The sequence below is a fragment of the Agelaius tricolor genome, unplaced genomic scaffold (assembly GCF_023055355.1).
Source record: "Agelaius tricolor isolate 1412-34295 unplaced genomic scaffold, bAgeTri1.0.p SCAF_7, whole genome shotgun sequence".
NCBI lineage: Eukaryota > Metazoa > Chordata > Aves > Passeriformes > Icteridae > Agelaius > Agelaius tricolor.
Genome location: NW_027269267.1, coordinates 3,805,571 through 3,830,444, shown reverse-complemented (window position 1 = coordinate 3,830,444; position 24,874 = coordinate 3,805,571). Strand labels below are relative to the sequence as shown.

Below are 24,874 nucleotides of genomic sequence, written 5' to 3'. Positions count from 1 at the left end.
CATATTTATATGAAAAGGAAATTGTCTGACAGGGGCAGCCACAATTATTCCAAATCTCATGCCAGATCACCGTTTCCTCATTCTGTTTCTCTGTACATTAGGGCTGTGTCTGTAAGGTGCACTCTGAACTGCACATTGAAGAAAAGCCCTGCTGCTGAAAGAGCCATAATTCATTTACTAACAGCCCCTGTTGCTGTGCTTCAATAATGCAATCATTTTCCCTGTGTCCCAACCATATGATTATTCCTGTTGTGTAGGAAATTTAAGTCCAAGGAATGTCAGATCAAATATAAAAGCCTAGTGCTTACCCATAGTTTTTATTCAATTAAGTAGCCATTACAGAGCTCATGCTGTTTCAAATGACATAATGCAGAACACAAATGCAGTCTTTTATTACAAATATATGTTCATCTAAACAAAATGGCACCAAAACAATCCAAAGCCATTACAATTTTTAGATTATTATGCTTAGGCTATCATTATATGGTGAGCAGTTGCTGTGAAAGACAAGTGGGGGAACTGGGGCCTCCACAAACCACACTTTGAGCACAGCAGCACTGTTATTTGAGGTTTATTTGTGAAATTCTCCAATGCAGAGGAACAGTGCTGATAAAAAAAAATAAACAATGAAAGCACTGAGCTGCAGCTCGGAGGACACTCACTTTGCAGGTGATGAGTGGGAAAGTCATGCCTGGGACCTGACACACAGACAGAGGTGCCACAGGCAGGGTCTGGGTGTTCCCCTCCCAAAATGACTTCTAAAAAAACTTCTCTGGGCCTTCCCACCCAGCTTTAAGCAGCTCACAAATCATGTTTGCTACATGCTTCCTTCACTGGCCACAGGATTGCTCCTGCTCAGCATCCCTGAGGGCTCCCTGTAACCAGCACAGGGCCAGAGCTCTTGGCACCCCCTCTAAAATGATGCCCAACACCACAAGTGCCTTAACCTGCAGGAGGTTTTCCCTTTTCCTTTGTAATCCCCCAGCTCTGCCCCCCTCCAGCACTGCTGTCCTGATGGGCTCCTTGGGAAGGCCATGAGGTCCCTCCTTCCCTCTGCTCCTGCCCCCTGCTCTGGATTTCAGTTTAAATGTGATTAATGGTGCATTTGTCCCTCGCTCTGGTGATCAAACACTCCTGTGGAAGGTGGGAGAGGAGGAAAAGAATCCCCCTGGGCAGAGCTGGGAATGACACCTGGATCTGTGCCCCCTGAAGGGCTGAAAGGCTGGCAGGCTGTCACCGCTCCCTTCCCCACTTCAGACACGCTGTAGCTGATTTTTGTTGATCCAAACAAAGCTGGGCTAACACAGCAACAAAGGGGCTCAAAGATGAATACAGAACAATGCAAATGGACACAGGAAGCTTGTTAGGATTTACTCCTCAAACACTGGAAATAAAATGGAAATAAAGAGATGGCACAGAAACAGTTGTTGATTATGTAGACTGAAACACCACATCAAGAAATAGAGTTTAGATGGTCAGTTTCTATTTTTACAGACAAAAATCAATCCCAAACTTCCAAAGGTATTTTGTGTCTGGTTTATTATTTTCTTTCCATAACAGTCAATGTGGTCCAAGATCTCTGAATGTTATCATGCAAAGAGGAAGGACAGGCACAATTTCCCCACTCAAACCACTTTATTGACACACTTGCAAGACAAAAATAAACTGCTCCCTGCTTCCTACACCCCTCATGCCAGCTTCTGTCTGCAACTTTTCTCTTTTTTTTTTTTTTAAACTTTCAGCTCATTACAAGAAAGTCATTTTATTTTCACATTTTGCTGGCAGCTGGAATTCTCCAAATGAGGGAAGCAGGGCTGAGATGCATCTATCTCATCCCTCAGCAAAAATCCCTGCAACATACGGTGCTGTTATGACTCTGAGCTTTAGGTGGAGAGGGAAACAGGCATCTGGGCTGGGCTCATTTGTAACGCTGCACTTGCTGGATTAATATGGAAAGACAGATGAAGGCAGACACTTTAATTACTTCACCCTAACTTTTTATTACAACATCAAGTAAAATGGTGAGTTACAGAGGATAATGGGCGTGAAACATCTGGGATGAAGTCGCACACAAGCTCATGGGTTGTTATCTGCCAATGGGGTTTTAAATATTGATAATTTCTGTACATGCATCTTTGTGTTATTTCTGATCTTGATAAATCATCTCAGGATTACTTTGTTTTGAGCTGTGAGGTAGCTACTAGGACTGGGAGCCAGCTTTTTTCTTCTGGAATTTTCTGAACTGGGACTGTATCGCCACGGCCGCCCGCTCTGTCTCTGGCGCGTCCATGTCTATGTCAAACTCCTCTTGGACCTTCTTTTGCCCATCTGCTCAAAAGGAAACAGAACAAAAAACATCAACAGCTTTTTCAGACAGGGATGATCTCTGAACAGCACAGGTGGAAAATTGTGATGCTTTCTCCTCCTTCCTAAAGATCCTTATTAAATACTGAGGTAAAAGCCCTTTATCTCTTAACCATATCTCAATTTTAATACCAAGGAAAAGGCATCAATAGACACAGACATGGCCAGGGGGAGCAGATTCAGGGAAAAAACCTGGCACAAGTTGCACCAAGTCCCTCCCAGTGACAGAGTTTGGGGAGCTGGGCACTGAGGAGCAACATCCAAGGGGTGCTCAGCACTCACCCAGCATCTGGGCAAGTGCCCCCAGCACAGGGAGCCAGCGGGGAGGGACAGAGGGACTCCTCTGTGCCACCCAGCAGGGAGAACTTGAAGTTCTTTCCAACCTAAATTATTCCATGTTTACTCTAAAAAAAGAGGCAGAGTAAAATATTTTAAAGTCGAGGCATTAAGACCCTGTTCTTATCACACCTCCAACATGAGAGGAAGAGATAATACATCCTAAGGCTAATTTCCATCCTTTCCACTCATTTCCTGCCTCATCCCTTCCAACACGCACAGCTCTTCCCCTCTGAATCATTTATGTCCAATCTCTCCACCACTGTGCTGCTTCCCTCACTTCTCTCCAGGCTCTGCTCTTGTCTTTCATCCTCAATCCTTGGCTCTTTGCCTTCCTTTATTCCCAGCTTTCCCTTCAGCTGCATTCGGCCTCCACGTGGCCAACCCAGCTGACTTTGCTGAATTTTCCTTCACCCACCTACAAGTTAAAAGTGCAGTCCTGGGAAAATTCCTGCCCTGCTTGCAAAGATAACCCTAAACTGCCTGGACTGAGCTGGTGGGAGCACGTCTGCCCCACTAACCTTGTCACAGCATTGAGTTTTTCACTGTAAACTGGTTTGTTAAACTCTCTGATGCCACTCTTGTGTGCCAGCCTGCAGGGCACGTCACACCAGGGGTGTACAGGGAGCTCTGCTTGGGGGAATTCACCCATTTTCAACCACTTTGCTTTTCATTCTTGGCATTAATACCTCCAGGATGCTCATCCCCAAGTAGGGTTAATGCAAATAAAGGCAATTTATTTTCATTTTAATATTTAAATGAAAATAAACTTATCCACCATAGTCTCTGTCCTGCACACTAGAAAACAGGGATGCCATTCCATGGTTTTAGTATGAGACCTGCAGGATTTCATGCCTTTACTTCTTGTTCTTACTCAGAACTCAGTTTTTGTGTCCATATTCTATGGACCACTCTAAACTGAGGAAATATTTAAAGGGAAGGTTTTGCAATATCCCATATTGATTTTATTTTAACTACAGTAATCAAATAAATGCAGCTATGCTAATGTAAGAGAAATGTTCACTAAGTATTTTGTTTTATTTAGAAAACATTTAAGAAGAAAGATGATAATGGAAGAAGAAATAGAAAATCTGGATAAAAAGAACAGCTTGAGAGCTCACCAAATTTTATTACACAGGCTAATGAAAAGCTAAGCTATCAAAACAAAGACTTTTGTGGAACAAAATCAATCCATTAACTTTATGTCATTAAATCACAGAATCATGTCATTAAATCTGAGAATCTGCATGGTTTGTGTGGCTATTCAAGCAATACAGAAATACAATTATAGTTTATCTTCCGTGGGGAAAGGGATGTGAAGGTCGGACATGACACAGCCAAGGAGAAACTGGAACTGATTTTTATTTGGTATTTATGGGTTAAAGGCAACCTAACAGTAGAAGTGGAGTCTATCCATTGATTTTAGCCTTTCAGTGGAATAATTGCTGTCCTTTGGAAATGCCAGTTGGGAAAACCAGATGGGTGGATGAACAGACACAATTGGGTCTGTACCTCTTGAGGAAATCTGGCTTGTACAGCTCATTTCCTATTACAGCCAAGTTTTAGCACTATCTTAACTTGCAACAGTGACTCAGCAATCTCACATTAACACTTCAGAAAATGCAGCATTTAATTTGTTTCTAAAATTTCCAGGGCACTTAAATATTTGCTTGATGCCATCATCACTGCTTTAAAATCAACTGCAATACATAATTCACAATATCTTAAGGTCTGACTTGCTTTTATTTCTTTTAACCTACAATTGTTGACTCAAAACCAAAACTCTTCCTATATTTCTGTTTTCTTATCACGACTGAAAAATGTTAGGACAAGAAGTTTTAAGCCATGACTTGGACTTGTAATTAAGAAATTAGAAGTGTTCAAATGGGCCAAGATATTTATATGAGTAAAGGAGAAATTCATAATTAGCAGATGGTAGGGAAATATAATGATTACACATATAGGCATAATACACATTACAAAACAACATGTGCATTATCTATGTAGGTAATGTAATAGAATGGATATATCTGTATAATTTTCTTTCTCCCTATGCCCATATTTCACTTTTTTATACATGGATGGACCATCCACATTTGCATACATAGAGAATATATATATTAATATATAATTGCACAGACATATTTTCTTAAAGAGTTTAAATCCTGTGTTAAACTGGAAAGAGCTGGATTGGGTATTTCCCAGATTTTGGGAGTAGATTTTCTTGGAGTTCTCCCCAAACCATTTCCTATCGATACCTGTCACAACACAGATACTTTACCAGATGGACTGTCAATCTGCAGAGAAAATTCAGTGGAGTGCCAGCTTGGGCTTTGTCTAAGGGAATAAAATTTTAGCTTTTACCTTGAGCTGCTTCCCTAAAAGCAGCCTTGTGATTTAAGAAGTATCACACCCTGCAAACAACACAGTTTTACTGGTTGGGAGAAGGAGTTCCAGGTGATCTTTAAGGTCCCTTCCAACCCACACCATTGTCTGATTCTACAAATTTAGAATTAACCAATTAATTACAATGGAAACCCAGCTTGGGCTCAGGACCTGCACAGACTAGAAATCACCTCAGTGCACTGATGGAAAGATTAAAGCCTTTTTGCACCCTTCCTACTCCATATCCACCCATGGAACAGTAACTTTTACCTGTCAGTAGTTGTTCACATATCTCAAGCGTGCAGGCTGTTGGATTTGAGTCCTCAAATCATTAAATTTCTGCAGAGAGCTGAAAGCAAGCCTGTAGAAATGCTTCTCTTTCATGCCCTCCTGGTTTTCCTTTCACAAGGGATAATTAGCTTGGAAATGGTCTGAAAACCCAGGAAATTCTCACTCTAAGCAGGCCAGAGCACAGGTAAGCACTGGCACAGGTTTTACTCCTGGACTTGATTTTTTCCATTCCTGCTGCTGGGGGCCAACCATTCTGATGGCAAACCACCTTCTTCCAAGCTGCCTTGATGTGGCAATAAAGGTGGATCAGGATTCCCTCCCCACCCTCTGCCACACACAACATTTTGTTGGTATCTTCACTTTCTAAATTAAATGATGTTTTGTTTCATATGGATATCTGAGGATACCTGGACTACACCCATCCCCAGGAGAAAACCAGGGAAAACAAAATGTTGTTTTAACAGACAACACTTGCAGACTTAAACTCACAATCTTCTTATGATTTTACAGATTCAGAGATTTTTGATTAGCCCTGGCCTGCATTTTCTGCTTTCTGAGAGGGGATCTGCTTTCATTAGCACCACAATAAATAAATCCCCCTAACCCTTCCCACTAAACTCAGCTATTGCAAGGCTTTCCCTGAAAGATTCCTTCATACTTTGCTGGACTCTTCTGAACACCCTGGCAAACCAGGGCAGCCAGTGCCTGGCCCTGCTGGGCTCTGATCACTGCCAGCAGTTGTTGGCCATAACTAAAGATTGTTACCCAATGAATTTCCCAAAATCAATTTAACCATGGACTGGCTCTGGTGCCAATTGAGGCAAATCTGATTGGTGGTGGGACAAACTCCTTGGAGAACTATTGTATTTTCTGGGAAATGTCCCAAAGAAGGCAGGAATGATGAATCTGACTCCATGATCTCAGAAGGCTGATTTATTACTTTTAAATACTATATTATATTAAATAATACTATACTAAACTATACTAAAGAATACAGAAAAGATATTTACAGAAGGCTGAAAAGATAATAATGAAAATTCATGACACTTTCCAGTCCCAACACAGCTTGGCCCTGATTGGCCAAAGAGTGAAAACAACTCACAGCAGAATCCAATGAAACAATCACCTGTGGATAAACAATCTCCAAACCCATTCCACATGAGCACAACACAGGAGAAGCAAATGAGATAAGAATTGTTTTCCTGTTCTCTGAGGCTTCTCAGCTTCCCAGGAGAAAAATCCTGGGTGAAGGAATTTCTTTCAGAGAATGTGAATGCCACAGAGAACATCAAATTCCTGCTGAAAAGGGGCTCCCCACACCCCAGCACCACCACACTGCAGGGCTGCAGTCAGAGACAATTTATAGGGCACAGGTTTTCCCTCCCCACAGGCAGTACTCATCCCAGCAGGAGAGCCTGAAGCAGCAACTAATGAGCTGCTTTCCAAGTCTCCCATCATCTTGCACTGCTGCAGCTGAAAAAAGATCTGTGTTTTCCTTTTCCAGATGAAACAGCATTAGAATGCTGTCTCCATGATCTGCTACAGCGCCCTGTGATCCATGGCAAACACTGGATGGATAATGAAGCTGAAGGAAAACAATAAAATCTTACACATAAATCTACCCATCAAACTCTGAAGAAATGTGGTGCAAATGTAATTATTCACAAATGTGCCTCCGGCTATTTCTTTCATTTACTTTTCAGCTATGAAGTAAAACGAATTGTGATAACGCTGGGAAAAGGAAACATTGCTTATTCCATATGGGCCAAAAGTTTAAAGCAGTCTTTTCTGACATTTGAACACAGCCTAAACAGACCAGTCCTTCCCAAAACTGCTCAGGGAAGGGAAAAGGTTAGTGAGGTGGAAAAGGGGATTCAGTCTTTAGTCTCAGAAATTCCCATCTTCCAGATGAAGCAGAAATTGCTCGTCACATTCTGGGAAACATTCAGCATGAAAAATCACATGGGCTGAAGCCTCTACCTGGCATTTCATGTCTCAGGTGCCATCCTCTGCCCCTGCTCACATCTAACAGGAATTATGGGACCAGACCAAAGATGGAATACACTCATAAAAATACTGCATTTTTCAGGGGCTAAACTGCAGCGTTTGGGAAAAAAGATTCAATGGAGTGTGGGACAGAATCACAGGGCCAGAAGAAGGGTTAGCCTCAGGCAGGATCATTACCTCCCACTGCTCCAAAGATTTTTCAAGCTGTGACAATCTTTATCCCAAGCTATTACACCAGCCTGTCCAATGAGGCAGGACAGCCCCTAATCAAAGAGGACCAAAATGGGCAGGAATCACATGGATGTTGACATCCATGTGAAACTTTATCTTTATGTGATGGGAAGAGCCTGCCCAGACTCCACAGAGCAACCAGCCAGCTGGAGAGAGCATATGGATGCTCAGAGGTGTGGAGGCCACACTTAAGTCCTCACAAGGAACAGTTTTAAGAGCCAAGAGTTGATGTTGGCCATTCTTTCCCCTCTGTATCTACTTGAGGGTGAGGAAGTAAAAGCCTCATTTTTTAGGGGAGTTGTAGAACCATGGAATGGCCTGGGTTGGAAGGGACCTTAGAGATCATCCAGTGCCACCCCTGCCATGGCAGGGACACCTTCCACTGCCCCAGGCTGCTCCAAGCCCCAGTGTCCAACCTGGCCTTGGGCACTGACAGGGATCCAGGGGCATCCATAAAATTTCTGGGCAAACTGTTACAGTTCCTCACTAAGCTCACAGTAAAGAATTTCTTCTGATCTCTAACCTGAACCTAAACTCTCTGTCAGTTTGAAGCCATTCTCCCTTGTACTTGGAATTGTCTCTCTCTTCCCAGCTCCTTCAGGCCCTGCAAGGCCACCCTGAGCTCAGCCCAAAGCTTCTCCTGTGCAGGTGAACAATCCCAGCTGTGCCAGCCTTTCCTCCCAGCAGAGCTGCTCCATCCCTCTGCCCATCCTGGAGCCTCCTCTGGGCTCTCTGCAGCAGCTCCAGCTCCTCCCTGGGCTGGGCCCAGGCCTGGGGCAGCAGAACTCCACAACCATCCTGTCCCTGTGCCCTGGGAGCAGAGCCCGACCCCCCCGGCTGTGCCCTCCTGGCAGGGACTTGTGCAGAGCCACAAGGGCCCCTGAGCCTCCTTTGCTCCAGCCTCAGCCCCTGCCCAGCTCCCTCAGCCCCTCCTGGAGCTCCAGCCCCTGCCCAGCTCCGTTCCCTGCCCTGGACACGCTCCAGCCCCTCCAGGGCTCTCCTGCAGGAGCAGAGCTGGGCCCAGCCCTGGAGGGGCCTCTCAGAGCCAGCACAGAGGGACAATCCCTGCCCTGCTCCTGCTGCACACACAATTCCTCATCCAGCCCAGCTGCCAGTGGCTCTTCCTGGCCTCAAAAATTCAGCTTCTTCATTAATAAGCAAGGAATTTTTTCTAATTAGATTAGGAACAACAATAATTTTCCTTCCTGCTCATTAAATGTGCTGCAGGGCAAGATGCTCATTTTGTGACAAGGACCCCATCCTTAAAGCTGTTCCCCTTTTGTCACTCCAAAAGGAACCCAGACATTCCCGGGCCACCTTCAGAATCCAGGGTTCCCTGTTGTGTTTGTCAGGAAAGAGGCACTCAGTGGTGGGGAATTAGACCTTTACACAAGGGGCTTTTCTTTTCAGGTTTTTGAAAGTGAAAGATGCTGGGCAAATGTAAAGTCCATAAAGGAGCCACCTCTGAAACTGAAAAGCAACCCCTGGAGCTCAGCACTCTCCTGAGCCTTCAAAAGCTCCATGTGGAAAAAAAATAAAGGTTATCATTAATGATAAGACTAAATCTAACATCTATTTTTATCTGAACTACACCAATTGGCCCCAGAATATCACTCAAAGCAAGCCAGAAATAATTAATATCATTTGATTCAACTGTAAATTACAATTTGGTATAAAGAACACGACCTTATTAGGCAACCAGAATCTTTTATTTTTCAAATTGACCTTTACTTTCAGAATATGGTGTTGCTATCTCAAACTCGAAAAATTAGTTTTGCTGTAAAAAATAATGGTTGTTCTTCTATAATTTTAAAAATGTTACTTCAGCATGAGGCTTTTGAAATGTCTCATTAATCTTTTTTTTTTCCAAGTTGTAATAATGTTGGAGAACAGGAATATTATTTCTGACCTAAGATAAATGAAGTAGCACAAAAAATATGTACATTGGGGTAATATAATGGAACAGAAAGGAATAGCAATAAAATTCAGTTTACAAAAATTGCATTCTCTAGATTGTAGCCAACTACAGATGAATTGATTTTGCTTAACAATTAATATAGAGACAAATATTGTTTTTCCTTAAATGCTAATATTGTTTAAGCAATTATTCCTCATCTTCAAAGTAATTAATGGATCACTGCCAGCCTTTTAAAACGGTTTACAAACACATAACTGATGCACAGACAGGTACATAATTCATGGGAGGCATTCTGGGAATGAAACCAGAGGCCCCAATTCACATCCCCACACGGAGATCAAACTTTGTGCAAGTTTAACTGGGATCTAGCAAATAAAACCAGCCTGGTTTCAGCTCTATAATCTCATCTCTTACCAGCTACAGCTGTGTCTGAGGGGTGCTCAACTGGTAAATTCAGTGGGAGCTGAAGGGAAATGGTGCTGGGGATCAAGTGCTGGCACTGACACGGAATCACAGGATTTCCTGAGCTGGAAGGGACCCCCAAGGAGCATGGATTCCAGCTCCTGCCAGGTCCCTGTGTCCCTGCAGAACCATGTCCCACCTGTCACCAACTCCCCGGCTCCTGGGACTCTGGCTGGGCCCTCCCAGGGGGCTCCCCTGTCGGGGGGGACCCTCCTGGAGTGGTCTTGTGCCAGGAAAGAGAGACACACTGACTGGATCTTTGCAGTCTTCAGGTTCTTGTTTATTGTTATCTAAAGTTTTGCACGCTGCCCACACCAGGCCCAGCGCGCTGGAAAAGCACCACAAAAATGACCAACAATCTCTTGTTCCAAGGTCTTTTAAGACTAAACTATCCAATGAAGAACTGACACCTGGATTATTTCCTTTTTTAACCCAATAACTGATCCCACAGAGCTGCAATGAGGACTTTTCTGCCCAATTACAAAATGCCACCCAAACCCATGGAGAAGGAGGAAGAAGAAGCATGAAGAAGAAACCCAGGAGGACACCCTGTGCCCTCCATCTTGCTGCCATCCACAACACGCTAAAAAACCCCAAAACCTCAATTTCTCACCAAGTGATGCACCTGCACTGCTCTCTATAATCTATTTCACACTTTTGTGGATTCTAGCTTATCCTGAAGTTTAGGAAACTTTCTCCATGGATGATGGTCAAAGTCAGTGCTCCCCTGGGGGTCAGGGCACCCCAGAACAAACAGGGAAATATTCCCAGTGCCCTGGGTTTCCACACCCACCAGCAGGGATAACACACCCAGCCCTAACTCAGCCTCTCCTGCAGGTCAGGATGCCAAAATCCTCCTCACAAATTCAGCCCAGATCTGTGGGAGTCTCATTCTGCAGCTGCCCATGATACCCAAGGCTCCAGCCAAGTTTGAAATAGGAATTGTTACAAGGTGGACTTAATTTCCTCTGTAATTTCCAGGTCTCATTTCCCAGTTAAACACTGTGCCTTTAACCAGCTTTGCTGTGGAGGGAGCTGCATTTCAGCAGTGCATGAAGCGAGCTGCCCTCCTGACTGGCTCCTCCAGTGCTTGATTAATATATGATCAGTTATTTCCCTATTATGGTAGCATGCAGGCGCTCCCAGCCCGAGCTGGGAGCCCTAATGTGGTTACAAATGCAGAACAATAAATTCTTTCCCCTCCACCACCCCTCAGTGCTCTGACCTTTGCAGAAGTGTCTTCAGCAGTAACGTTTAAAATAACAACGGGAGAACTTCCTCAGGGCTACCTCCACACCAGCACATTATCCAAGGCCCCAGCACTGCTCAGGCATCATCCACAGCTTCCCTAAATATCTGAGAGCTGGTGCAGCCACGGGCATGGCTGGGATTGTTCAGACAGACTCTGCCAAGGGACTGTGGTGGCAGAGGGTGGGACCCCTGAGGGAAGGAGAGTTGAGCCCTTTTGATTCGAGCCATGCTGCACCACTTTGCATCAGAGCCATAGAAAAGGCTCTCAACCCATTTTGGTTTCTAAGAGGGATGTTGCCCCCAGCACTGTGGAAACCCAGAGCAACAGGAATATTTCTCTGTCTGCTCTGGGGTGCCCTGACCCCCAAACTGACTTTGACCCTCATTCATGGAGAAAGTTTCCTAGACTAGAATTCTAGTTTTCCTAGAATCCACAAAAGTGTGAAATAGATTATAGAGAGTAGTGTAGGTGCATCACTTGGTGAGAAATTGAGGTTTTGGGGTTTTTAGTATGCTGTGGATGGCAGCAAGATGGAGGGCACAGGGTGTTGTCCTGGGTTTCTTCTTCATGCTTCTTCTTCCTCCTTCTCCATGGGTTTGGGTGGCATTTTGTAATTGGGCAGAAAAGTCCCCATTGCAGCTCTTTGGGATCAGTTATTGGGGTAAAAGGGAAAATAATCCAGGTGTCAGTTCTTCATTGGAGAGTTTAGTCTTAAAAGACCTTGGAACAAGAGATTGTTGCCATTTTGTGCCTTCTAAAGAAAAGCTGCAGAACTCACAGTAGTGAGACTGTTTTACTGATATGAAATAATAAACACCTGAGTCTGAACATGAAACACCATCTCAAGTGCCTTCAATCCAGAGAAACCCACAACTGGTACCACCACACAGCACTTCCAAACACTTTCCTGCTCCAGACTGCAGAGGAACTGCTTCAGAATGAGTTGGCACTCGCTGTTAATTTGGGATGACCAACGATACCTGAGGGCACTCACTGGGAAAACACAAAACCAGAGGATTTTATCTTCCAGTGTGGCTGTGCCTCCCTCAGCTTTGCTTTCCAGGGATGCTCCCTCAGGAGCAGCTGGGGAAGGAGCTTGGAGAAGTGGCAGCTATCACAACATGCCAGCCAGGAGTGGCAGGAAAGGGGGATCAAACCCCTGCCTGCCAAAGTGACAGGAGCTGGGGAAGGTGGCACAGGTTACAGAGCAAAACCTGTCAGTCACACAAAGGAGAGGAATCAATCAAAAGAGCTGTGGTATGGAGTCAGAAGATGGTTTTTTCCATGCACAAAGAAGAGTGAGGCTTTGCCCTGCTCATCTTCAAAGTGAAAATAAAGGCATTTTCTTGGAGTCACTGGATACCAGCATATCTGTTAGCAACTAATGAGAGGCTATTTTAAGTTTACAGGGTGATTTTAATAAAAACTACTTTATCAGCACTTGGAAAGTCACAGTGAGAAAACACTCTCCTCTTGTAAAATCTATCACAGCTTTTAATTACAAATGACTTAATCCCACACTCAGAAGTAAGGTACAGGAACTGAGCTTTGTGAGATTTGCTATTCAATATCCCATTCTGAAGCCAAGGAGATTTTGCAGAGAAATTGTTCCCTGTGAGGGTGGGCAGGCCCTGGCACAGGGTGCCCAGAGCAGCTGGGGCTGCCCCTGGATGCCTGGAAATGTCCAAGGCCAGGTTGGACATTGGGGCTTGGAGCAGCCTGGGACAGTGGATGTTCCCTTCCTATGGAAGAGGTGGTTGGAAGATGAGCTTGAAGAACCCTTCCAGTCCAAACCATTCTATGATTCTGTTTCAGCATCTCCTAAGCCTTGTAAATATTATCAGTAAGAAGCACTCTACTGCACAGATTAAGTGCAAGAAACAAACAACTTTAATAATGGCCAAACAGTGCCATTTTATTTGCACCAACGTGGGCATTGCTCATGATGCAATAGGATAAATTAATTTAGCACAATCACACCACAAAAAGAGGCACTGCTTTAACACATCTACCATGTTTTTTTAACATCTTGCACTACCTGCCAGTTTGGGGATGCTTGTGGAGGCAACTAGTCAATAATTGAGTAGAAATGGAGCTTGTGAGGTTAAAAATGCCCAAGGAAGTATCTGGACTCCTTTAGTGACAGAACAGAATTGTCAGAAGGTGAAAATGGGTTGGGATGAACAAACCTGCTCTAAGAGATTCCTTTAGGAGAGCATTGGGCAAAAGAAAGCTTGTCACCCCTCCATAAAAGCAAACTCATCCCTTCAGGAGAGCCCCAGAGATGTGATGGGTGTAAAATGCAGGCTTCTGGAGCCACTCCAAGGTAGTTCAGCCTGAGCAAAGACCAGGAAACTCTGGTGGACACTGATTTACCATGAAACCTGGCCTGCCACTGGGTCTCACATCTCCTGCATCACTTGGCTTTGTCACTTCACTCCAGCATCCACAAGCTCAGCCAGAGTGCTGGACAGACTCAGTCTACCACAAGTTTTACTGAATGTTCCACAGAATGAAATTTTCTCACAAAAGGTACAGAATTTAAACATCTCTGACTCCTGAAAGCAGTCACCCAGCTGTAGTTTTCCACCATAAAGCAAAGAAATCCCGTTGCAGGAGGGTTGGTTCTAGGAAATTTCCACTGTTTTCTTTTGCTTGGGCTGTTACTCGAACAGAATCATTAATTTGAGTTTACATGTCTCCACTGAACACAAAGAGCCACAGTCTCTGTTTATTTCCCCTGCAGGCTGGCTTGCTTAACTTTCTTAGGAAGAGAGGAGGGGCTGCTCAGGAGAATGTAGGATAACACTGAAACAGCAGCACGGGGGAGATAAATTAGCATCCAGTGGCAATGTGGCTCTGAAAGAGGATGAGAAGGAATTAAATGCTGCAGGGTACTGTGAGTGTGTTCCAGGCTGTCTTGCCCAAGAGCCACTTGGAAAGCCATGTTACATGTTCTGTAGAAGCTCATGAAGCCAAATATTTCAAAACTAGATTCTAGGTAAAAAGGTCTGGCCAATTTCTGTGAGGGGAAAAAAATCCTGAATCTAACTTAGAATCATAGAATCATTTAGGTTGGAAAAGATCTTTGAAATCTATAAAGGAAGCCAAACTTGCAGGTGCTTAGAAATGGAGAAAAGCAAGGATTCCAAGGGTGCAATTCCAACATTTTTTGGACAGCATGAATCTCACCCTTGAATTCCCTTCCTTCACTGGTTAATTCTCCATTAGTGTTAAAGGCAGCTCAGAGGGACTGGTTCAGATGTAGGCATTGTTCTTTAAGTGAGTTACACTGCCTGAGCCTGAGTGATGCCTGAACTACACACTGTAGAATTTCAGATGAACACACTTATCTGCTATTTCATGAGAAATTCTTTCTCACCAAATGAATTATTTAGCCCTTATAAAAAGTACTACACTGAAACTGCAGCAGCTAAGAAATCTTGTTTGCTCCAAGAAGGAAGAAAATAAAATAAAATAAAGGTAGGCACACCTTCTCCAACAACTCCAAGTGTGTGCTCTGATCCCACGGGATGGAGAAGAAGAGAACAGCTCACCTTCAGCAGAGGGTCAGAATGAACATTTGTTCCCTCTGCTGAGATGGCCAGGGAAGCTGCCAGCTGTGGCCAGGGAAGCTGCCAGCTGTGGAGCTGATCTGGATCCTCTCATGCTCCCTCAGGAGCTGACTGAACACTGTGCATACACTTTTCTTTTTATAGATATATAGTTGAACAGACAAAAAAAAACTGTATCAGCACTCTCACTCTCCTTTCAATTTAATTCAGAGATAGTGAATTTCTGTGTACACTGTGTGCCTTTATGTGTACATCAATAAGACTCCTTCTATACCTCTAATAAGGGATTACAGCTAACACCACAAGCAATATCAAATGCTTCATGGGAACAAGCAGCCAAATGACAGTTTCTGAGAGAGCTGTAATTGAATTCAGCAGCTACAGCAAACACCAAACCTCTGCTCTGCTGCTTAGCTAAGAGTGAGCCAGGTGATGGCTGCTGCCATCCTGAAGGGTGGAGGTGCTCCAAGGAACCTTGCTGCACCCTGCATGTGGCAAAGGCAGCCAAAGCAGCGCTGAGAATGCAGCAGGAATAAAATGTGGGTGTCAGATGAGCTGGGTGGCCATCTGTAGAAGATAAGAACACTTTAAAAGGTATTGCTAAGATTTTAATGGCTGAGCCAAGCCAAGGATCACTGATATCACACTGGGATCTGCATACAGAGCTCAGAAAACTACAGTGATCACCTCCCTGAGCAGCTCCCCAGCATGGTGCACTCAACAGAGAACTCTGATTTCACAGCATGGTTACACTCACATGTTCCTTCCATGCCAAAGCACACAAAGTTACTGCTTCATCATTCCTTAATGGAAGAAATCCAGCCCCACCACACATCCTTGCCATGTTTTTTTCTTTCCCACCCCTACTGTGGAAACTGATGCTGAGGTGGACACGACGCTTGGCTCTGATGCAGAACTGGAGCACAGCTCTGCTCTTCCACTAATTTCCTGTCCCAGAGTAATAAAAAAGACCTTATTGTTACATAGGACAATTTACTGTTTAGCATAAGGGAGTAAAAAATGGCAGTGAACAGATCCTGTAAAGAGGGGGGGATGAATCCAGAAGGGCAAGGTGTCCTGAGCAGCGCTGTCCTTACCCACAGGCAGTGACTGCACTGGGAGCCTGAGGCCTGGAATTGTAACGAGTCAGTACCAAAGCTCTGTGGGATTTCTTGTCCCTGCTTTGAGCCTCTGGATTTATTGAGTGAGGACTGATGGTTGTAGGGTAATGTAATTTTCCAAGTCCTTCCAAAGCAGCAAAGATAATGAGCAAGGTCGGGCTCCAAAGCCACTAGACAGTACTTCAAATCCTACTTCTGCATTTTTTTTTTCCCTTTCCCCTACCTCATAAAAAACCAGAATTCCAAACCTTCTAGGTCCTAGGCACTGACTCAGCAACATCCTCTTTTGAACTCGTTGCTATTTCAGAAAAGGGTGGAGGGGCTGTTCTCCCCTAAGAGTGCAGCTCTGTGTTCTGACAAGCATCTGACTCAAGTGTAGATCATTAATGCTGCCTTGCAGTGGGCTTATTCTCAGGTGTGTAGCAAGGAGGAGTATCCACCTTTTTATAGCCTGTGTATTGATTAATCACACCCACACACCTTTTTATTTTATTTTTTTTTTTAATGTGGGTAAAAGCAAGCATGTTTTTCCAATAAAGGAAAGAGAAAGCAGGTCCATATTCTGAGCTCTGCATCTCCATCAGGAGGTTATGGAGCAGGGAAGTGAAAATGGTCTCATTATCCTGACAGATGGTGCACTTAACAAACCCACACAGAACACTGAGGACACAAAGGAAGGTTGTACGTGCTGCAAGTGTGGTGCATTTCTGAGCTGCCAGAAAAGTGGTGTGTGAGGTACCACACTGGCCCTCCAGCCTTGCTGCCTTCCAGTCCTCAGAGCTGGAACAAATCCCTTTTGTCATCCTCTGCCTCCTTTTCCTTCTGTCCCCCCTTGTAATCCTCCCATCCTGCAACATCTCAAAGGCAGCTCAGGAAGATTCCTCTGTAATTTCGATTTTTTTTTAAATACAAAAACATGTTAAGGCAAAACAAAAAGCAAGTTTTATTAATATGAGCTGTCTAGAAGAAAAGGAGGCTTCCAATTAATCTTATCTTGGTTTTCACCTCACTAAGTTTTCACCTGGTGCCTTCTAACAACGCCTATTTAAAATCAATTTTAGGAGGAGGGGTGGCCATTGATTTAGCTAAGAGCTGCAATTGCAATTAGAAAGTTATTAAACCCTGTGCTAGATAGACTAATTGACATGAAAATCTGACTGAAGGTTTCCCTCCTGCTTCAGCTCTAAGTTTATTGCACACATAAAGCCATCTTAAAAGAACATTCAGATTACAGAGTTGAACACGAGAAAGTTAATAAATGACAAAAAGAACTGATAGCATTAGGCAAAATTAACTGAATCATTGAGTGGGCAACTTGAATTTTTGACATTGAAACTTCCATGGTCTTAGGAGCATAGTGTTTCCTAGATTTAAAGCACAAAAAAATGTATTTTGATGCAACATATGGACACCCACAAGGCTCCTCAGCACTGCTGCTTGGAACTGTTAAATCAACACCAGTTTTAATGGAGTAACTGGCAGTGGTGGGAGGCTGCTGTCCTGTTCCTAAATCAGCAGCAAAGGGAATGACCTTGACTATTTTTTGGGCGGGATTCATGAGGCTGACAGGAAAGGAACAATGAGAAAGCTCTGATGCCCTCAGGCGTGGTGGCTGCTCCTGCTCCACCTCGTCCATCCCAGCTCTGCCCCAGTCCTGATGGTCACCACGGCCCCCAGCAAACCTCAGCAATGCTGTGTCCTTATTTGGCTGGTCCTGCTCCCCAAAACTGCTCCAGGACATTCCCTAAACTCCAAATTCCAGCCCAGCCAGTCCATATTCCTCCCAGCCTGTCACCATGATAGTTTATGAAAAATCCCTTTGCCAGGATTTCTTCTCATGACAAGATGAGAAGCTTCAGCTTCTCCATGTTTTGCTCCTCTGGAATGTGATTTGGAGAATTGTTTACCCAGCATCTGAATTGTTTTTAATTAATAGCCAATCACAGCCAGCTTTGTCAGACTCTGAGTCTGTCACAGGTTTTTATTATCATTCTTTTCTAGCTTTCTGATGTATCCTTTCTCTTTCTTTAGTACAGTTTTAGTACATCATTTCTTTTAAAACAATAAAATATGGCGACACAGCCAGTCCATATTCCTCCCTCCTGGTCCCGCTTCCCATCCCAAAAGAATCAAATCCTGCCTAATCCTCTGTGGTTCCAGCTTCCTGAGGAGCCCCTACTGAACTCCTTCACCATCCCATCCTTTTTACCTCCCTGCTCCAGCTTCTGGGACCCTCTGCTCCCAGGCAAGGAGGAAAATTTTTTCCTAAGCAATTGTGGTGTTTTGGGAGCACAGAAAGGGCACGACCCTGCCTTTGGCTTCAGCTCCTGGCCAAAGCATCACTGAATGTAGCAGCAGTTAAGGAAAACTATGATTTCTTTAAGCCTTTCAAAGACAGTGTTGCTTTAATTGCTTTAGTGTTTACTATTTGGCTCAGTGATGTTGAGTTTTCGCAGAAAAAAAAATAAAGATTAACTGCTTCACTGAACCCACACAAATGTAGGACTTGTATAACAGATAGAAAAGTCACATCCCAGATGACAAATCTTACATTTCTGTTCAAAATGACAAAGGCTCAAAGCAGTTAGACAAAAGGCCACCAGAAATTGTTTTTAATTTCTTGATGTGCTAACATTTTGCTCAAGCCTCATTTTTGGAAAGTACTGGAATGACTTTGCTGAACCCTTCCAAAATAATTCTGCTTGAGGCAAGCAATCAAAATGACAAATTTCAGCCTGAGCAATTGGATTTTGGCAAGGTTGTGCACAACTGAAAAGGGAGCTTTTAACCAGCAGAGTTCAGCAGCTGTTAATCGGCCTTGCCACCAGTCCAGATTGCAATAAACAAAATAAGTGCATGTAATAACAGTGAAGGAATGTAAACCAAATGAAATAAAAGTTACAGATAGCTGGAAAATCTTTAAAAGGGATCAAAATCAGAGAGTGAATGTTACTCTGCTGGTGTTTTTAGAGTTTCCAGTGGCTTCTTGAAGATTTAAGCACGGGGAAAAAACCTGAAAACAGTTGAGTCACTTAAAATGATTACATGGAAGACAAAAATTAATCTGAGTAGTGCTTTACACATTCTATATTGAGGATTTCTCTCTACTTATCTCCGCTACTCATTTAAAACTTCTCTAGAAAATATTTTCCCTTGTGTGAATTTAAACCCTGACAGGCACTTTTTAAGGTCTGGATTTACAGACATGTCAGCTTGTCAATAAAGCTGATCACAAAGAGCATCTGAGCTGACACACACGACTGCCCATCCTCAGATCATCTCTCCAGCCCGTGTTTTCCGATCCACAGAGATCCATTCTTCCTCCCCCTGCTTCTGAGCGTTACAAGGACAAAGCTTACAAGCACCTGGAAGAAGGACTAAACCTCCCATGCATCTGCTCTGCTTCAGAAAACACAAGCAAGGAAGGACTTAAGTTGGGACTCACATCCCTCACTGCCTCTGAAGTGTTGGCATGGGCAGAATGCACAGGATACAGCACATCCCAGTCCCTGTTCCACTAAAACCCAAAAAATTGTCTTCACTGCTCAAATTTTAGATCTGAATGTAAACAGAACCAATTACTTCTTTTTTTCTCCTCTTTTGCTCAGGAAACTCAATTACTTCCCCTTTTCTCTCCCTTTGCTTTCCCTTTCCTTTCCTTGAAATTTCCTTTCCTTTCCTCTTCTAATTCTGCTACTTTAGAAACTGCTTTGTCTCTTAAATGTGTTTCTCACCTTCCAGGTATCTCCTCACCTGGCCCTTGCTTAAACTGAATTTTCTTAATCTAAGAAATTGTTTGTGAGACTGGAGAGGAATAAGAAACTTAAGGAGAAGCTCACTATGACCCCAAATTAGAGCATTAGACAGGAACCTTCTTTATGGCAAATGAATTTTCTTTATTAATCACCCAGACTGCAAATTTGCCTGGGAAAATAGGAGGGGAAATGAGGCAGTCAGAGGGAGAAGCAGCACTGGACCTGGCTGAGCTGGGAAGACACAAAATTCTCTGGGGGAGGAGAAGGAATGAGAGGTGAGACAGAAGAAATGAGGGAGACAGGAAAAGGAGCAGACAGAGAAGACCCTACTTGTGGAAAAGATGAAAGGCAAACCTCAGGTTTTCTTAAGAAAGTAAGGAATAAGTGACTTGACCCATCACAGCAGCCTGGCCTGCCTGGCAGGAAGGACCAGGAGTTTGGATTCAGCCTGGAGCATCCCACTGCACCACGGCCTTCATCCCACTCCCATGGCACACTCACTTGTTGCCTGCAACAAGGGCCCTCAGTGGCAGGAAAATATCAACTTACACAAGCCAGTGACCGGTTAGAACTTCAGTACTGTGAGTGAATGTCTCTTGGGCCTTGCAAAACCAGCAGTAAGCACTGCCAGGGAGCTGTGGCAATGTGCACCACGGATCTGAGACTTTTCTAGTGCTCACTTCAATCTCTGCAGCCTCTCCTGACTAGCAAAAAGCAAGAAGAAAAGCTTTCTTCTTTTTTTTTTAACCAAATCAATCAGATTTTCTCCTGAAACAACTCCCTGATGAGGGCAGAACACCCTGGAGGTTTTTTAAACTGCCTGGGCTGGAAGTCCACATTGCTTTTTGTTTTCTGTTTTGTTTTCTGGCACGCTTGGCCAAGCTTATCAAGTGTTTTGTCACATTCAGACAGCATCACTTCCAACAACAAAAGGTATCCCTGACTCCAGCAAATGAGGCTGGCAGCTCTGGGCTGCATCACTCCCTATCTCAGCAATTACACTGAAATTAAAAAAAAATAAATCAACTCAGCCTTTTGCCAGAAAAAATAAACTCTGCCAGGCCAGAACCCCCAGAAATCCACAGCACAATAGAAGCAGCTGCTCTCTAACTCAGCTTAGGGTAATTGTTCATTTCTACTCTGCAAGTTCTGTCAAGAAATTCAGCCCCAAATATGCACCAGAGTACTAGAGAATCCTGCAGAAAACTTCTCACAGCCACAGAAAATTACTGTGGTGTCCAAAGAGTTGTGGGAAACTCAAAACAAGGGTCAAATTTATGGTAGTTATAAAATCTTTTCATGCCAAGTTTCAAGTAAATTTGGATATATTTATAGTTTGGAGAGGAAAACAGTTACTTCTTAGTGGTCTCACATAGTACCCACTCAAAAATAATGGCAGTTGTGGATGTGCTTATATTTAATTTAATTTAAACTTGAAACTTAGAACCAAACTGAGTTGGAATTAAAGCTCACATAAACAGTTGTACAGAAACTACAAAGCACTGGTATCCCTTGATGCAGCTTTCTTCACTGGCTTTTTTTTTTTTTTGTGTCCATCATCTTCTACTGGAAGAAGAAAAAGAACTAATAAAAGGAAAGAAATAAGTATTCTAATTCCAACTCAGGCTGGACTTCAGCCAGTCGACCATGTAATAGCAAAAATGCTAATGTTAGCTGCAGTAATCTGCTTAAGATGATGAATAGAGACCAAAAACCTTCACAATTCTGCTGCATCTGAGAACAGCTTCTAGACTGTGTTGTCCCCAAGGTTTGCCCGTGGCATGGAGAGGAATGGGGGGGAATTGCCAAAAATTACATTTTCTTTTTGATGTTCTTCCATAATGGAATGGGGTTCTGAGCTGGGGAACCTCCAGAGGATTCCATCTCATGACTTAAATCTTTTGCTTTTTATTTCTGTGGTCCCTCCTGTGAAAACCATAAGTACTTACACAAGAATTGTGACACTTTTCTCTGGCATAGCTGTGGAGAAGCTTCAAAGAGGTCCAGCAGTGAGAGCAGACAATGCCCACCAAGCTTCCCACACCTGGTCCCGCTGGGCAAATGGCACATGAATGTACACCATTGTTCATGGACCATTAATCTCTAAACTCCTTCCCACTGGGGTCTAGAAAAGACATTTCTTTCTCTTTAGTTTGACAGAGGAAGGAATTGAAGCCAAAGAAGTTTGTCTGAGATGAGACCAAGTGGTGCTGATGGAGAGAATGATTGATTGGCAAAGCCAATGTCTTGCCCTCTGCTGACAGCATCCATCACCCTTTGACAGAAAAGGTCCAAACCCCCACATCTTCCATTTGTCTTCTTAGTTTCTTGGCTAAAATAAACCAGCAATGTTTTTCCCCCCATTTCTCCACATCTTTGCCTGCCAGAGGCAGAGCTCACACGAGAGACACAGAGCCCTCACCAGAGACATGGGGTTTTGTTGTGAACAGATTCATTGGAAAGGTCACCAAGAAATTTCTGCCAGTGACAAATACAGCTGTCTGCTTGATGAATACAACCATTAGTTGGGATTAAAATACACATTTTCTGCTGGTAATTATTCTGGTGGCTGCTCCAGGACACCAAAGAGCCTTGGATCCAGCTCAGCTCTGTCTCAAAGTCCTTCCCTTGATGGGTTCTGTCCCCTGAAAGGTAAAGAGAAGGAGGTTGTCTGATCCTCACCTGTGCTCTATGAACCTGGATAAGCCAGGATGGGGTTTATGTGCTCCCATCATTCCTCAGGATGCAGCTGGAGGTCTGGAATCCACTCAGGTGTATCCACACCTTCCCTCAAAGGTACCACCACACCTGATAACCTACATTCAGCCTGAAATCAAAGGCCAGAAGAATAAACAATTCTTCAGGCTAAATTAATCTCACCTCTCCCACCCTTCTGTTTGGTTCTACCACACAACAAAGGATGTAGCCCAGAATTTTCTCCACAGTTAATTTCTGTAGCCAAGAATTTCCTCTAAGGCCAATTCCTGTAGCCCAGAATTTTCCCCACAGCTAATTTCTGTAGCCCAGAATTTGCTCCATGGCCAGTTCCTGTAGCCCAGAATTTGCTCCATGGCCAATTCCTGTAGCTCAGAATTTTCCCCACAGGTAACTTCTGTAGCCCAGAATTTGCTTCCTGGCTAATTCGTGTAACCAAGAATTTTCCCCACAGCTAATTCCTGCAGCCCAGAATTTTCTCCATGGCCAATTCCTGCAGCCCAGAATTTTCCCCACAGTTAATTCCTGTAGCCCAGAATTTTCCCCATGGCCAATCCCTGTTTTCTGTCAGACACCTGGGTCAGAAATTCTCTGCAGTTTCTGTGGGCAGTATAAACTAAATTTTAGGTGTCTATCAGTATGAGCTCTTTAACTTAGATTAGGAGCTGCAGTGATAGTTACTGTTGGATTAGCACAGGCACATAATGAATTCCAAAATGCTGCAGGAATGTGTTGTGCTCCTGGCTATTAGCCTGGGTTTTAATTAGTTTGTGCTAATGAATATATTTGTTCATGTCCATCTTTTATTGGCAGCTCTTACAAGAGTAGTAAATTGGTCACTGTGGAGTGCCAGTGTTTCACTAAAACCTAAGGAATAATTAATGCTTTCTCCACCTAGAGTCAACCAGCAGTCTCAGGGGGTTTTAGGTATAAATTAGAATGAAAGATGAGATACTCAAAATACAGTTAGAGAACTCATTCATCAGTGGTGATTAAATAATGTCACTGTGAGACCCTGGAGAAGTGCTGAGAGCTGATTTCCAGCTCTGGAATACCCACACCATCTCCCAGGAGCTGCCAGAGCACCCTGACCTATTTTTTTTTTTTCCACTGTGACTTTCAAAATGCCTTTTCCATATCCAGTGCTCTTCAACTTTCTTCTGTTCTTGGAAATTCCTCCTTGGAAAATATGTATTTTTCTCAGTCTTTCCCATTCCTAACCCACTGTAGGCAGGGGGAAAAATGAACCAATACTAAGAGTGATTGGCTAAAGCAAATGCTTCCATCAAATCCAATATCCTGGCTAACAAAATCCTCAAGCCAGAAAATATTTGGATGTTTTCACATCCATATTTCCACAGATAAAATGGATGTGAGAGCTGGCACAAGGTGGTCAGGATAAGTCAAATCTGAATAAGGGTGGAGTGGTTTGAGATGGATTTAAAGAAAAGCTGAAGGTCCAGGTACAAACCAGACATTCTTAAATACCCTTCTGAGCATCCACTTATCTCCAGAGACAGACAAAAAAACTCTTACATTTATGATGTGTTTTATTATATTATTTTTCTTATTTTGTAATGTTAGTATTACCCACAAATTCCTCAGCCTTGACAGAGCTAAGCAAATTAGAAGCCTAAATCAAATTAAGATCTATGAACACCAGGCTCTCCAGAAGAGATCATTCTGATAAACACAAAAGAAGTCACCAAAAAATACATTTTTCTCTGTTGAGAACAAGCAAAGCTTTATGTCTCTCACATGGATGTGTACCCAGACATGAAGAATTTCACCCCAAACTTACAGAGAGAGGCAGAGGAACCCATGACACATGTGGGGCTGACTTTGAGACACCCCTCTCTTCCCTTGGACAACCAACCTAAGCATTTTAAATAAGGTCCTGAAATACTCTGAGCATGGGGATTGAAGGGGAAGTGTTGTGCTGGTTCCTGATGCAGCACCTACTTCCTTCCTGCTTTTTGTTCTGGCCACCAGTTCAGCAAAGGACCACATTTTCATCATGTCTGTAACACTCCTGCTGCTCTAAATTCTGGTGCCTGCTTACACAAGGGAGCCTGATAACACCAAATTACAAGCTAATTTTGGAGCATCGAGCTAAGTGCCTGAAGACAGCTGTGTGCTACAAATTAAAATCTTAAAAACCTTCAGAAAAAAAAATATGATTAATCATTTACCGATTGCTAACGGAGGAGCTCTTAAGTAGGAAAAGTATTTTCATTCCATTTACAAACCCAAGTCAGAAGAAAACAAGAACCTCTGGTGTGAAGTAAAGCAGGTCTGTGTACAGTCAAAAAGAAAAGTGATGTTTCCACAACAGTAAATCCTGGTAACCACTGTTGGGCATTGATTGTGTTCCTCTTTCATTTTTCACTTCCACTAAATTAAAAAAACCATGCTGCTCAGCTATATGCAGCTCTTGTAGCCTTTTACCCATGTGGTGTTGG

The 24,874-nt window shown here is 43.5% G+C and overlaps 1 protein-coding gene across 1 annotated transcript in view; it reads right to left on the bottom strand.

Annotated features, from left to right (window-relative positions):
• Window positions 1–1,522: 1,522 nt before the first annotated feature.
• The window catches only part of PCP4 (Purkinje cell protein 4), a 52,579-nt gene continuing 29,227 nt past the window's right edge, over window positions 1,523–24,874 (bottom strand). Inside the window, exon 3 of the mRNA XM_071430160.1 lies at window positions 1,523–2,328. Within this exon, the coding sequence (XP_071286261.1) occupies window positions 2,201–2,328 (128 nt within the window). The 3' untranslated portion in view covers window positions 1,523–2,200. The remainder of the gene's footprint in view (window positions 2,329–24,874) is intronic.